At 41.1% G+C, this 14,549-nt stretch overlaps 1 protein-coding gene across 4 annotated transcripts in view; it reads right to left on the bottom strand.

The window, feature by feature from the left end:
* RAP1GDS1 (Rap1 GTPase-GDP dissociation stimulator 1) overlaps positions 1-12,391 on the bottom strand; it is a 91,181-nt gene extending 78,790 nt beyond the window's left edge. For 3 of the 4 annotated variants that reach the window (XM_059844142.1, XM_059844145.1, XM_059844143.1), the window contains exon 1: positions 12,174-12,391. In XM_059844142.1, coding sequence (XP_059700125.1) covers positions 12,174-12,177 — 4 coding nt within the window. In that variant the 5' untranslated portion in view covers positions 12,178-12,391. The remainder of the gene's footprint in view (positions 1-12,173) is intronic. The other variant, XM_059844144.1, reaches the window with a different exon arrangement.
* Positions 12,392-14,549: the final 2,158 nt, after the last annotated feature.

Here is a 14,549-nt window from a genome sequence, read left to right as displayed (position 1 = left end):
TGAAGAGAAAAAGAATGCATCAAAAATGTGAATTTGGGTTTTAAAAAATTCCCACAGAATTTGTGAGATGACACTATACATGACACAAATGGAACACAAGTATCACAGAGATTATTTTGTGAACTGTTTACTAGTATATTAACTCTCCACTTTCCTATTAAAGCAAGCAGTTACAAACATCACAGCTTATTAACTGTGAGGAGGTGATGCATATATAGTGAAATATTATCTAGAAACTTTATATTTTGAAGTGAATAAGGTTTTGGTCGGAACATAAGCCTTTGAAAATGCTGAGTTAACCTCTAGCTGTCATTGTGGCACATGTTGCACCTTGAGATCTCTATTAATGATGCAATGTCCCATTAGAAAACCACATTTTAGGAACAAATGTTTTTACATGTATCAAACCAATATTTCCTTTGCCTTTCATTTGTTATGTTACTTGTTTACTTTCACATTTCAGAGTTCAAGGTAAAAATCTAGTTTTCACCTAATTTCTATTTCCCCATCTGGGTCAATCATAACCTTATGCAATATGTTAACTTTAAATCCTGCACAAGAATGGGAGTAGAAAGAAAGACAACTTTTTACAGTCCACTCTCTTCGTCTTGTTGTTTCCCCTTTTTTAAAGAAACAGATGGGAGTGGGCTAAATTTAAGCTTGGTTTTATTTACCTGCTTCACTTTTTGCACAATTAAACACTCTTGCAATTAAAAGGTTATTTAGATGAATTAATGTTTATAGAGACCTCTTCAGAGGAGTTTTTTTTTAAGACAGAGCTGAGTTCTCTTATCTTTTCAGCAACTGTTTGTCACCCTTTGCTGGCATGTCTACATTTTCTCTCTAATACACGAGAAGTCAGATTTTCTCATCTTTATTTGACAACACGATACACTGAACTGTCCTGTCATTTGAGAACACAACTAATTCCCCTGTGCCACAAATTCTCCAGGATACTAAACATCTGCAACTTTTTCTGGCTTCCACGGATGTGAGTAACTGCCAAAAAAAAAAGAAAACAAAAAACCAAAACCCTCCGTCTGTAGATCATAAAGTCATTAATTCTACTAAACCATGATGAGTATTTAAACATGAAACTTTGACAAGTCATCTCAAATATGAAGGCACTATGGGCATAGTTTTATTATGCATCACTTAATTACCCATTATCCTATGGTCATATATGCTCAGGCAGAATATAAAAGCTACAATTTGGGCCCAAATACCATCTTAAATCTAATCTGCAGTCTCTATGCATAATACAGGGCAATGGGGAACTGAGGCTATAATCTGACTACACTGAGGTTTCATCAGCAAAGCTGGTTTCAACAGATTACCTTTCCTAAATGCTCTGCCACCAGGTCATTTAAGGCACTGCAATACAGCATCACTTAAGCCTACAACACACATGTAAACCTGTCATTTGATAGTTTTCTGTGTTCAATTAAAAGATGTCGTGCCTCAGCACTGAATATAAGTTTTACTTTCATTCAGTTAATGCCTCAATGCCTCTTGATAAGCTGTGGTGACCATGCAGATCTTTGATGTCAAAGCAACCTCACTTTTCTTGCCTGATGGTTTTGCATTACCCTTAGATTACATTAGATGAAGCAGCAGAAATATCCAGAATGAAAAGATTCAGATGATATGCTGAATTCTAGGAACAAATTAGTTCCTAGACACAGAACAGAATAGTATGCTCTCCTAAACAAGCAGAACTGGGCTTCAAAGTCGAACAGACCCTTGGAAAGTTAGAACTTAACCAAAGTCCAACACCAACATGTGCTACATGACCAAAGCCTGAGTGGTACAGAATCTGTAACATAAACACAACACCACAGTGGACATTAAAGCCCCATTCTGGTTGTTCTTGGAGACGCTGACAACTGAGTGTTAAAACAAATATTGTTAAAACATAAATATTTTCATTCCAAATTGTGACCCAGCTCAGAAGAGGCCTTTTTGTTATAAAGCTGCCTTTGCCACAAGTCAGAGAGCTAAAAGAAATTCAAAAATCAGGGGCTTGCAAAAATTTCTGAGTTTTCAATTTTGATATCTACTCCTTGATCTCAGATTTACATCTCTGCCCAAAGACAGTCTAATCCTACCCTGGAAGCAGGCTCCTCAGCTTATTTTGGATTGTAAAAACAAAACTTCTGGTGATGGGAAAAAACCAATAGGCTCATCTACATATTTTTAAAAAAATAGAAAGGGTCAAACAGAAAAGCCTTGTGTTTCAAAAAACCTGCCAAAACGAAGTAATTTTTTAAATGTGCCTATTGACCAGCTTTCAAAAATCCAGCAAGTTCTTTATGTACAGCCAAAGATGCTGTTTTGTTGATAACAACTTCTGATTTTAGAAATAAAGTAGTTTAAGTAGTTGCTAGGTATGCTCACTTCCAAGAGATACCTCACTGTTGTGATTGCTGAGGTACAGAAAACTGTTCAGAAGTGGAAGAGCTAAAAGTAGGCTAAAAACAATCCAGTAGTCCACAGCTGTTGCTTTTTAAAGCCTATTTAATATCAATTTAAAGAAAAAAAAGAAAACATAAAACAGGCCACCCCTTGCTTAACTGAAGTGCTGCATTATCTAGGGCATTTCTCTCTCCAGCCATCTGTTTTGAGCTGGGTGCATTCACTGAACTCAAATTTTATGTTCACAAGAGAACTCTACCAGTTTCTTCCAGAGACCGTGTGAGAAGTCTCAAATTCTACCTTGTTCTCAACAGCAGAAAAAAGAACTGTGATACCTTGTACAGGGAGAAGGTATGACCTTCATAAAGGTAAGCAGACACTTCAGATGATGTCTGGGATGAAGTTGCATTCCAAAAAATCTACTGAATTGCTTTTTGCTTGTTTCCACCATTCTTGCTTTTGGAGAAGTAAGTGTCCAGACTAATGTATGTGTGTTTAGAAGCATAACGTGTAAAAGTCTTGCAAAGGGAAACTCCTAACATTTTCTGGGAATATCAGAAAACATCAAAAGCCATCACCTAATGGCTACAAAGTGAATTTCATTCTGAAAGTGCAGTATTTTCTCTATGCTGCTACAAGATAGAACAAAGGTCACTGTATGTAAATTAATAGCTTAGGGCACTGTGCTTACTGTTCCTTTTACAGGAGGATGTTCTAACATGATGATCTCCATGTTAAATTGGTTTCTTCTTTGATATAACAAATTATATAAACTACATAATTCCATCAATTTGAAAGAAAAATCAGTTTCCCAAATTGTTTTCTCTATCACCAAATATAGCTCTTTCTTCATTTAGCAAGTTCCTTCAGAGGCTATGTATTAGTATAGCACCATTTCTAGGAACTAAAAGTTCCTAGAAAAAGTGCTTCTGATGGTCAAAATCAGTCCAATGTCTGCATTCCTCCCCCAGCTGCATCAATTGGGGATCCAATATTACCATGCCATGAAAGGGTGGAGTGACCCATGCCATTTTACATACTTTCACCAAAACAGGACAGTTGAAGCTGTAGCCTGGCCAAGTAAAAAAAGAAGGAGCCCAATGACTTCAGTGGTGCTCATTGTGGCCTTTGTGGGGGTACAAGAACGCTGTACAAATAGCACTTACACAAATAGGGCTCAATTCTGTACAATTTCTTTCCTACAAGATACATTCTTTTATATAATGTACCTATTGTACATTAGGCAGAACTGAAGCATGATTTTAAGCTGGTTGTAAATAACTTGATATTTAACCAAAGAAAAGAATATTTTAAAAACCAAACCCAAACCACTTCAAAACTCTTGAAATTACAAAGCTGAGCACCAATTTTCAATTCTTTCCCTAACAAAGAGGGTGAAAAGGGTATATGGTAAAAGAAGTTGTCATGTTTTTAACTAATAAAGAAAGAACCTGTTGAGGAGAGAATGTGAGATGGAAGATGGAAAAGAATAGCTAACCGGAAGCAGACGATATAGAAAACTGGGCAATGAAATAAAGAAATCTGAAAGAACAGGAAAGCTGTGAAAATGGAGTACAAAGAGGAACAAAAGAGTATTAGGCAAACTAGAAAAGAACTGAATAAGTACATTGTAACATCAGAGAGAGATATGTGGGCTTTGCCTGAAAAGTGTACACTGTATTTTGGGCACTACTGCACATAAATTGATTACTATCTTTGATTCACCTGAGGCACTATCTTGCTGTAAATGGGTGACGGGATTTTCACTGCAAAAGCTAAAAAAAAAACCCTCTTGCCCCCAAAACCTTCTTGATTTCTGCCAGCATCTCCTTACATACACATTCCTCCTCTTTCTCTCAATCACCAATGCTTCCCTGCTTTTCCTGTAACTCCATATGGCAGGAGCCAGCCTGTCTATATGTTCTCCCTGAGCTTTGCAGAGAAACGGGTAAGAAAGCCTGACAAGCTTTGCAGGATGAGGGCAAACTTGTATTTGTATAATGGGTATTAGTGGATTTCTAAATTCATTTGATTGTACCAGACATTTTTACAACAAATGTGTTCACAGATCGGTTTTCTGTTCTGGTTGTCCTTTTTTTCCTCCCACAGAACAACACCCTGATCCTAAAATCATTCAACACAAGCAAGGAAGAGGAAGGAGGAAAAATTGTGGCTCCCAGTCACTTGAGGGAGAAGGAAAAAAAGAGAGAACAGTAAGTATGAAAGTGCCTCATAACTGTTACACTGCTGCTGCCACTCCTCTTGAGGGTCACACACTGCATTTCCTCTTAACTTGCTCAGGCAGCTCAGGCAGGGTGTCTCAGGTATTTAAACAACAGAGTTCCAGCATGGCCAGAGATCCAGTGATGCCCAGAGTGCACACAAAGGACTGCAGAAGGAAGTGGTCAGATACAGAAGATGCTATCACCAATAGAGCAGGCTCAGAAAACTGACTTCCGTCAGTTCCTCCAAAGGCCCAGGAGGGGTAAGTTAAACATTCTGTGGACAGGGAAGATTTAGATAAGAAAGATGTGTACAATCCTGCTTTGGTTTTAAAACCCTTTTCTCTTCCCATGCTTTGTTCCTGCTGTCAAGATAAAAGAGCATTTTGATTTAAGAAATCATTCCAAAGCCTTCATGTAGCAAAAGCAGCTATTTGGCAGTACTGAACTCAAGCTTTGCCTGCAGGGTACTGGGTGCTACTGACAGTGAACATGATGGAATTTCTCCACAGGAAAGGGATATGGGAACACACTTAGCAAGGCTAAAGCAAGGAGAAGGCAAGCTACTGGTCCTGCAAATAGTGGCATGTACTTGTAAGGTTGCATTTAAGGCTAGGAAAGTTAAAATAGTCTAAATAAAGTCACTGGACTGTCATATCCAACATCAAACACAGGAAGCATTTCTAAATATGCTCCCAAGAGGAGGTCCCAGCTGCTGGAGAACAAGGCACCCTCAGCAATAGGCAGAGCTCCCCAGCCAAACATTTCACTCACCCTAGAGATTACCAAGACTTGCAGATGTTCATGTTTGTCTGATTCTGATATTTATGTAAAAGATCTAGGCTGGCAGCATCTGCAGTTCGCATTCACAGAATTAATCCAGATGGTACAATTTTAGTTCCCAGCCGGGGTATAATGAAGGGCAAAAGGGGTAAAACAGAGATTGTCAAGTGCTGAGTATGAGAGCTCTCTTCCAAGTGTCATCCTCTAATGTACAGAAGAGAGGATGAGAGAAAGGTGAGTACTCTGTTGTACATGGTGTTCTTTCTGCACAGATGTATTCTAGAGGTAAAGACAATTACTGAAAGATAAAGAAGGCAGTAAGGACAGGGTTTTCAACTGCAGGTTTTGTGCCTTGATGCTCCATGCTAGTACATCATGAAGACCATAAATGTACAGGCAGCTGACAATGGAAATAAGAACTCAAGACTACCACGAGATGCTGAGCTGTCACCTTCCCAGGTCTCCCAAGCACAGGTCTGTTTCCCACAGGCTCACTGGCAGCCCTGACAAACTTCTAAAGGATTTTGTTCAATCTTCATCACATCATCCATCCTATAATGCTTAGCTGCTTTCCTCCTTCAATTCCAGTCTTCTCAGACTCCATCTCTCTGTCCAGTCTTACTCCCAAATACATTTGCAGAAGATTGACAGGAAAACTGAAAGAAAGGCTGTTGTTAACCATGTGAATTTAAGTACTTGATTAACTGGATTTAATCCTGAAAAGACTTGTCAAACCTAAATCAACTGGTAGGAAGGGTCAACAAAAAATTTAAATTATACATAAATTTTGTATTTGTCTTCAAAACCACTGAGTCCATCAGACTGGTAAGTATCAGTGGATGGAACCGACTGATGAATTCAAACACTGATTAACTTCTGTGAACCTCCCTGAGTTATTGCTAACACAATGTTTTGACTGCTAACACAGTGTTTTGATAAAAGCTCAGAACTGACAAATGCCTCAGATGTTCCCATAATACACAACTAGGAGGCAGTAAGTTTGTACGAGCTGTTAAATGTGAAGGAAATGGAACCTACTGTTGAAGTGGATCACTAAAAAATTTCCTTTGCAAGAGTGTGATTTTAAAAAAAAATTATTTCCCCTGATTTTTAAATGTGTAATTTTTATAATTCATTTGTCTGACCTAGAAATAGAAATCATGAAAGCATTTAATTTATTTTAAACTGCAAAGTTTAACACAACTTTATACATTTATCCATGCTGTCAGTTTATGCATACTGTTAACTTCAACTACTTCAGACATAGATACATTTTTTTCCCTGACATTTCTTATCATAATTTGTGGAGCTGTATCTGAAAGTGCTTCAGCTCAGAGATATTTCTCAGACACAAGCCTTGCCTGTGCACACTTACACTTGTACAGTTAAGGCATGCTGTAATTATTTGCAAGTCCCAAAGCTTCATGCATTAAATTCTGTCCTCTACCTGGAGATAAAATGAACAGCAGTTATCTGGTTTATAGATTTGTCAAATTCTTCTGGGTATCTGCCAACTTTGTAATCTACTTGAACTATAGCTTAAGCACCATGTGAGATCACCAGGGTTTCTGCACAGCTTCAAAGCTCCCTAAGCCAGAGCTGTGCAGTTCTCAGGCTGAACGAACGTCGCCAGGTTCTGTGCACAGCTTTGAGGCTCCTTGAACCACAGCCACTTGTTCCAGAGGGTTTACAAATTCCATTAGGCATATCTGGAGCACATAAATTCTAATACACATCAGCTATGTTTTTGCACTAAAAGGAACTTTTAGTTATTCAGAAATACATAGCTTTTAACTACCATTTTACTCTAGCAAAACAAATTTCATTTGGTTGCCATTATAATAAAATACGTAAATAGAAAAAATTTTCTATACCATATTTAACAAAAAGTGGCCTTGGGAGATTGTCCTTGCAGTGAAAGCTGCTACTTATAAAATCCTTTAGTAGGAAAAGCTCCTTGTCTAATTAAAATTCACACCGCCATTAGAAAAACTTCTTCATTAGCTGAAGAACACATATTAACATTTCAAGACACCTAATTTCCAGAAGCTTAGATGTAGTTCCTAATCTATTTTAATCTGGAAACAAGTTAGCATCTAAAACTTAATGCCTTCAACAGTATGAAGACAGCAGGAACTCTCATTTTCTCGAGCACAGCATGCAAACAGACCCAGGTGGACCAGCCAGCAGTGAAAAGTGGGTTTTCTCTTACATAAGGAACTAGGTCACCATCTAATGTCCCTTTGTTATCCTAAAAGATGAACTTCATCCTGTGACAGCGTTAAGAACGGATAACAACCAACCTCCTTGACAGATGCCACAGAACAATCTCCATAGCCTTCTCTCCTGTCAAACAGTAATGACGTTATTTTCCCTTTCCTTTGAACAAATACTTGTTTATGCTGATCTCTTCTTTTTGTTTTACATATTTATATATAATTAAATTCTGAGAACTTGCAGAAATAATTCAGCTTTACTTGAGAATGATGGAAAACTATAATGGCTCTTCTCAAGCACTGTCAGCAGCATACAGTTGGTACTATTAAAAAAATTAAAGAAAGTAATAATGATCTGATTTTATTTACATTATCCTAGCTATTGTCTTTATATTGTGGGGAAGGACATAGAGTAGACCTCCTTCTTTCTTCCTCCTATTTCTGTCCTCTGTTGCTCTATTCATCCATCTTTAGTTCTAGTATTTCTCTCCCTTCATGCATTTCCCTTAAGGGATTTCTGTTCTCTTCTATTCTTGTCTTGGTAGCTTTCTCATTTCCATTATTACAGCTTTTGTTTCCTTCAGGTTTCAGCTGTTCTTCTGCCCTTTCCTCTTTCAGTTTGATGCTACAGAAAGCCAGACGTTCCTCACAGGCTTCTGAAACTTCTGTTCTCAGGAAACATACTTGTGAATGAAGCCTTTAACCTAAAGCTAAAGACAAAATCGGTTGGTTTCAATCTCACACAGTAACAGAAGAACACAAATACTGGCCTGATCACAAGAACAGTTATTCATTGAGGAAGGTCAGTCAGAAGTAACCTAACCTTTCTGGCTGCTTTAAAAGTACACTTCAAGGAACATTACTGAAGCAAGAGATGCAGTCTAAAAGCAGCTTCTTCTCTGTTTGTGTTTTAAAGAGAAGACTTTTACCAAAAGCAGCCTCATTTTTTTCAAAAATGCTAACAACCCTTTATACTGGCTTTATCTGGTGTATTCTGGCTGGCTAGAACTAATATGCTGGTGGTAGTGTTAGAAGTCTCATTGTTTTAGCAAAAACTTCAGAAGAATTACAAATTATCTTTTTGTGCAATTGACATAACTCTTGTCAGATTTGCATATCATGAAAGAAAACTAACAAAAGAGCCCTAGTTGGAAGACTTTTCCCCATTAATTTTCATTTGTCTCATCTGAAGCTACTGATTACATTTTTTTGATCAAAAGCAGGTTGGTCTACTCTATTTTCCCAAACGCAATACTGGACACAGCCACACCTGAAGCTTTACATCCTCCTGCCTCCTCTATTTCATGAACCATTATCCTGAAGATAGGCAATGGTTTGCTACACCCTGCTCTGTGGCTCAGTTTCAATGTAGTGTTTCACAACCACGAGGCTGGTTGCACATGCTAATTCTTCAGGGAAAGTGGGAGGGAAAAATGAGTGTATCTGGGAGGAGAGCAGTAATATAAATCTTTGTTCTGATAACTAAGTGGACAGTACTAAAACAAATCCATCTACACTATAGACTGGGAATCTTACATATTTTGTCACTGAGCCTTTAATGCTAGCTATTGTAAAGAAAGCCCAGCAGGCTGCTTATGCGGTTTGTTGCCCAAGTGAACACACACCTATGTCTGAGCACAGGCTGCCTTCCATTTCCTGCTAACAAGACCAGGGCTCTCAAAATGGAAGAATATTTTTATGAGCTTTCACTATTACAGACTGTAACTGACACAAAGTGATAAGGGACATGAAATAATTGTATCCTGTACTTGTATTCTGCATACAAACTCTCATGTGTGGTGTTTTTCAATCTTCTGGGCTCAATGGATTACTGCTGAGTGGTTAAATCGTAACAGAGTTCCCAATTTTTATTTCATTAATTTACATCCAAGGAATAATTGCAGCCTGTTTACAATAACCACCATAGGTCCCTGCTCTAAAATGCAAAGATTTTCTTGGATACAGTGTGATTGTACAAGTTTACCAGTTGTGTTTTTCGAGGTTAAAAATAAGAATTGACTGAGGAAAGCGACCGTTCATGGTGAACTGCAGCATTACATTAGTAACTGAAAAGTAAAAGCCTTGTGTTTTTGTAACAACAGAAATAAAGTAGCAGGGGTGCACATGTCACTTAAAAGCATTATAAGTTCTCTACGGCAAGCTCTAATTAAGGCCACCTACCTCTCAAAGTCAGAAGTTGAACAGTGCTCAAACTCTACTCTGATACAGCTTTATAAACTATGAATGCAAGCAACAGAAGTTGCAATTTTGGAAAGAACCCGGGTTACTGAGAGGAAAGGGCAACCTCCAGAACGAAACAACTGCCATGGTAATGTCTTCAGAGGAACATACACATGGAAACAGTGTAGCAGAAGACTTATTTCTATGCAGTAAAGAAAAGGCAGATCCATGTATGCATAACAAGTATTTTTAATTACAGAAATCTTCTGATTTGACTTAGAACATATCTGCTCGGGCTTCCATGTTATATCTATAGTACAGAAACCAGTTAATACTATGCCAACCTGCATACATACTGAAAAGACTACATGTTTAAATGTAAGATATCACTGTGCTCTTTGCCACAAACACTTGTTTCTTCAGCATGATTTCTGGAAGGATATAAAAGCCATTGGAAGAAAAAATTCATCCTTGATTTAATTCTAAGGATTTTCAGCTTTTATGCTACCTGTTACCAAAAAGAAAGTTATAACCTGAAGGAGGGAATCTTCTGCATTGACTGTGTAAGCTTAAACATAGATCCTAGACATTTAAAGTCACTACAGTTGTCAGCCAAGGTGAAACTGATTTCAATCTTTTCTGCTCACAAGAGCTGCTGCCGAGGCTACTCACAGTTTGCTTTGATTTTAGAGACAGGGGAATCAGACCCTGATATCTGAAGAATAGAAAAAGCCCCAAAAAACCGTTTCTTGGTGTTTTCACAAGCAATCTCTCTGGGCAGTTATGGACAGGTCCTGACAGAGTCTATAGGCAAGTTATTTCAGTCTTCCTGAAAATAATTATAACTACTCTTACTTTTGCAGCAAGATTTAGTAGCAGATTCTCAAGCTGTTTACAAATGTGCCTGCAACTGAAGTGTAGTTTCCTCCAAAAAGGAGTGATGTGCTCATTCTGCACCAGCTTTTCTGAACAGGTTTTAGCTGGTGCCCTGAAGTTACTATTTTTGGAAGCTGAAATAGCTAGACTTTGACCAGAATGATGAGACTAATAGTCTTATTTTGTGAATGGAGACCGGAAGCATAGGCAAACTAAATTTTGGTGTTTTGCCTTTTCAACCCTGATGAAAAGGAGATCTTCACTACATTGTTAGAGTTTAACCTAACTCTGATGAAATCTGACAGTTATTCCTCACGTCTGACCCTGGCAGCTTTAGTTTGAGCAATTCTCCAAAGGTTTTCTACTGCTTTACAGGAGTTAAATAAGTATTTAACCTCATTTCGAAACCAGAAAAACTGAGACACAGCAACAGCTTCCTTCCATGGAAACTTCTAGTTAAAAGTGAAAGATGCATGTGATCTGCAAAGAAACTACTGATATACCTAAGGCCACAGGAAGTGCTGATGTCAAAACCCCGAGTCGAGTTTGGGAGCTGCCACCTCCTTAGCCTGTTTGTGAACCATAATTCCTTGCCCTCTGGACCTGCAACCTTGATCCCACCATCACGTCTGGCAGACTGGCTTGGTCTTTGGCAGCTCAACGTGGGCACCTCCTACCCACCCCTAGGATCTACATTACAGCCAGATTTCTGGAAAATCTGTTTTAGGGAGGCTGTTTCATACCGGGAGAGCTGTAGCTTTGTGCAAGAGGATGAGGTGGAGAAGGCAAGAGAAATTCACCAGCAGCTCTGTTACGAAAACCCAAATACTATGCTTCCTGGTCTCGTGTGGCATTTGTTGGCCACTCCATACAAGTGTCAATCAACATGAAACTACTTAATTTATAATCTTGAGATAAAAAAGGGAGAGGTAACATGGCTGCATTTCTAGGCACGATTAACGCTCTAAAAGACGGAGAAATACGAGGACCCTTGTCTTCCTCAAACAATGAGCAGAGATTATAAAACAATCTAAACGTACTACCCCAACTTATCTCCATTACGCAAACAGTAACTGGGAAAGCGTCCTGGGGGTGCCTTACATAACTCCTTGCTCTGAGCCCCCCGTGGCAGCAGAGGAGTTTATCTTTTCCCCTAATCCCGAACGCAGCCGCGGCTCCGCGAGTGCCGTGCGGGAGCTCCCCGGGCTGGGCGCAGCCGGCGGGCGGCGGCAGCGCAGCGGCAGCCACGGAAACTTTGCGCCGCAGGGGCCGGGCAGCGGCCGCGGCAGCGCCGGGGGAGCCGGGGGGGCTCGGCGGAGCCCCGAGCCTCCTTCCTGGCGCTGCGAGGGAGGCGGCCGATGGGAAAGTTGCACCGGCCACCTCTTCCCGCCCGCCGGAGCCGAGAGGGCGGCGGCCTCCGGGGGCAGAGGGGCGGTGGCAGGGGCTGCACAGCGCGCAGCGCGGGGCTGGGGCGACTTACCCATGGTGCCGCCGCGGCCTCCTCCGCCTCCTGCTGCTGCTGCTGCTGCCGCTCCTGCAGCCGCCGCCTCTCCGCCGGCGCGGAGGGAGGCGCGGGAGGCGTGTGCGCGGAGCGAGGCGCGGCGCGGAGCCTGCGTGCGGCGGGCTATGAGTCAGGGCAGCACATCCGGGCACGGCCGGCAGACACCCCGCCCGACAGCCCGGCCGCACCGAGCCGCCGCCGCCGCCGCCGCCGGGGAAGGGCGGGAGCCGCGCAGGGAGAGAGGAGGCGGCGCGGGGCCGGCGGCAGCGCCCCCGGCTGGGGAGGAGGCGGCGGCGGGGCGGGTCCGCTCCCAGCGGCGGCTGCCGCCCCTCGGGCCTCCTTTGTTACCGGGGCTGGGGTGGGGCCGCCCGCCGGGCCCCGGGGGCGGCTGCTGGGGACGGAGGGAGAGCGGGCGCGGCGTGGTGCGCCCAGCACATCTCCGCAGCACCCCGCAGCACCGCCGCTGTGCGCAGTTCCTCGGTCCGCGAGCAACGTGGGCTGGTTTAAACACGGCGCTCGCCGCTTTAAAGTTCAGGTTTAATGGTATGGACTCAAAGGAGGAGCGTTTTCCAAGAAGGAGGGGTCACACTGGATGGATAAGGGGATTTTTTTGAGGTGGTTTGTATGAGGAAAAGGATCAATAGAGGAAGCTGCAGGTGATGTCCAAGTGCTGCACGTTTTGCTGAACCAACATGACAGGTTTTACCCCCGAAACTGAAAGGCACGAGGTAGATCTGTGTGGAAGGCATTTTTACCGAGAAAACGAATGTCTGTGTTCAGTGGTCCCAATTCCTTTCTGCCCTCGAGTTCAGTATCTGTAAAATAAGGAACAAAAGGAACTGTTTGCTGTTACAGTTCTCATCGCATTTTCATGGGAAACATTTGAGGGGGAAGGAGATGTTGAATTGAGTAGCTTTTGTGGCATTTTCCAGATCTTCTCACGGTTATGTATTCATGACTCAGGTTTTACCTGAGTAAATCCTAAAGTATGGTTAAATAGAGTAGGACCGCAGAGTGTGATAATAGGGGTTTGCTTGCTGTGTCGAAATGGATAGGCCAGGGACAATTCTGATGAGTGATGCAAAAAAAAAGTTTTAGTTGAATCATCCCCCACAGTGGCTTCACAAGTGACACCAGTAGTCCCTCTCACCAGCAGTCAGCAGCTGCCAGGGATTTCCTCTCTGGAACACATCCCAGGAGCTTTCATGCCTGTAAAAGGGCAGTGTGATGTGACAAGCAAAGAATAATTCATCAGTCTTTCTGCAGAGTCCAGACTGAACATGTTGGGGTTTATCCATTTACTTTGCTGCAGCCCTATGATTCCCCGCCTCTTTCCTTAGGACGGAATTTTGTAGTTGACTTCAGCAGGGTTAACCACTGTCCCAGTATGCAGAACTTGATGCTGAAGATTTGCAAATTTATGATCAACTGATGCTGAAAATTAGTATGTTTTATAATGCTAGACAACACAACCAGTTTTGTTACTGTTTTCATTGCACTGAGACTGAAGGAAATTCAAACCAGAACATGCTGGATTTTTAACTGCTGGGTTTATCTAATTCACTACTTTAAAAAACCACAGGTTTCTTAAATGAGTCCAAGTGGTGAAAAGCTGTATTTTTTTCTCTGCTTTCCACTATTTTCAAACCCTGTTTGAAATTCATCTTTGTCCTATGTTTTTACCTCCTTATTTCTTTCACTCAACAATAGATTTTGCTTTGACTTTATAACTGTGTCCCAAGTGTCTCCTCTACTTGTCTGGGGAAAAAGGCAGTGAAATTCTCTTCTTAATGATCTGTCTTTGAGGGGTCATGGAAGACATATTCCACATATTATTTCATGTGGGATAAATCCCATGTAGGCTAAATTGGAGAAACACTAAAATGCTCAGGTTTCTCTAGTTTACTTATATGTCCTACCTGAAATGCACATGTATACCTTTGCAAGACCCAGAAAGGTAGCACCATTGCCTGCTTCAAGAGATGATTTTAAGGGCAGTGACTCCTAAAGAATTCTGCTTTCAAAAACTGCCAGAAAGAAACTATAGAATGTCTTTGATTTTAATTAATTTCAGTGGCTCGAAAAGAACCATGCAAAACTAGGGAGACCTTTTGTTCTTTTGACTGAATACTTACTAATTCTAGAACAGAAGGAGAAAGCTCCATACAAGCTGATGACTCGATTTTTGTCAATCCCTTAATTAGGTACAAGATTACAACAGGAAAAAAGGGGTGTTGTTAAAAAAAAAAAAACTCCAAGTCCTGCCATTCCTACAGTTGAATGCAAGATCCTGCATGTATGGTTACACATGGAATAGTTCAAAAGGGAGAGGAATCCTCACGAGAGGAATATCCA

The sequence above is a fragment of the Haemorhous mexicanus genome, chromosome 4, assembly GCF_027477595.1.
Source record: "Haemorhous mexicanus isolate bHaeMex1 chromosome 4, bHaeMex1.pri, whole genome shotgun sequence".
In the NCBI taxonomy this organism is placed as follows: domain Eukaryota; kingdom Metazoa; phylum Chordata; class Aves; order Passeriformes; family Fringillidae; genus Haemorhous; species Haemorhous mexicanus.
The sequence above is the reverse complement of the archived record's forward strand: the minus strand, read 5'-3'. Positions and strand labels throughout refer to the sequence as shown.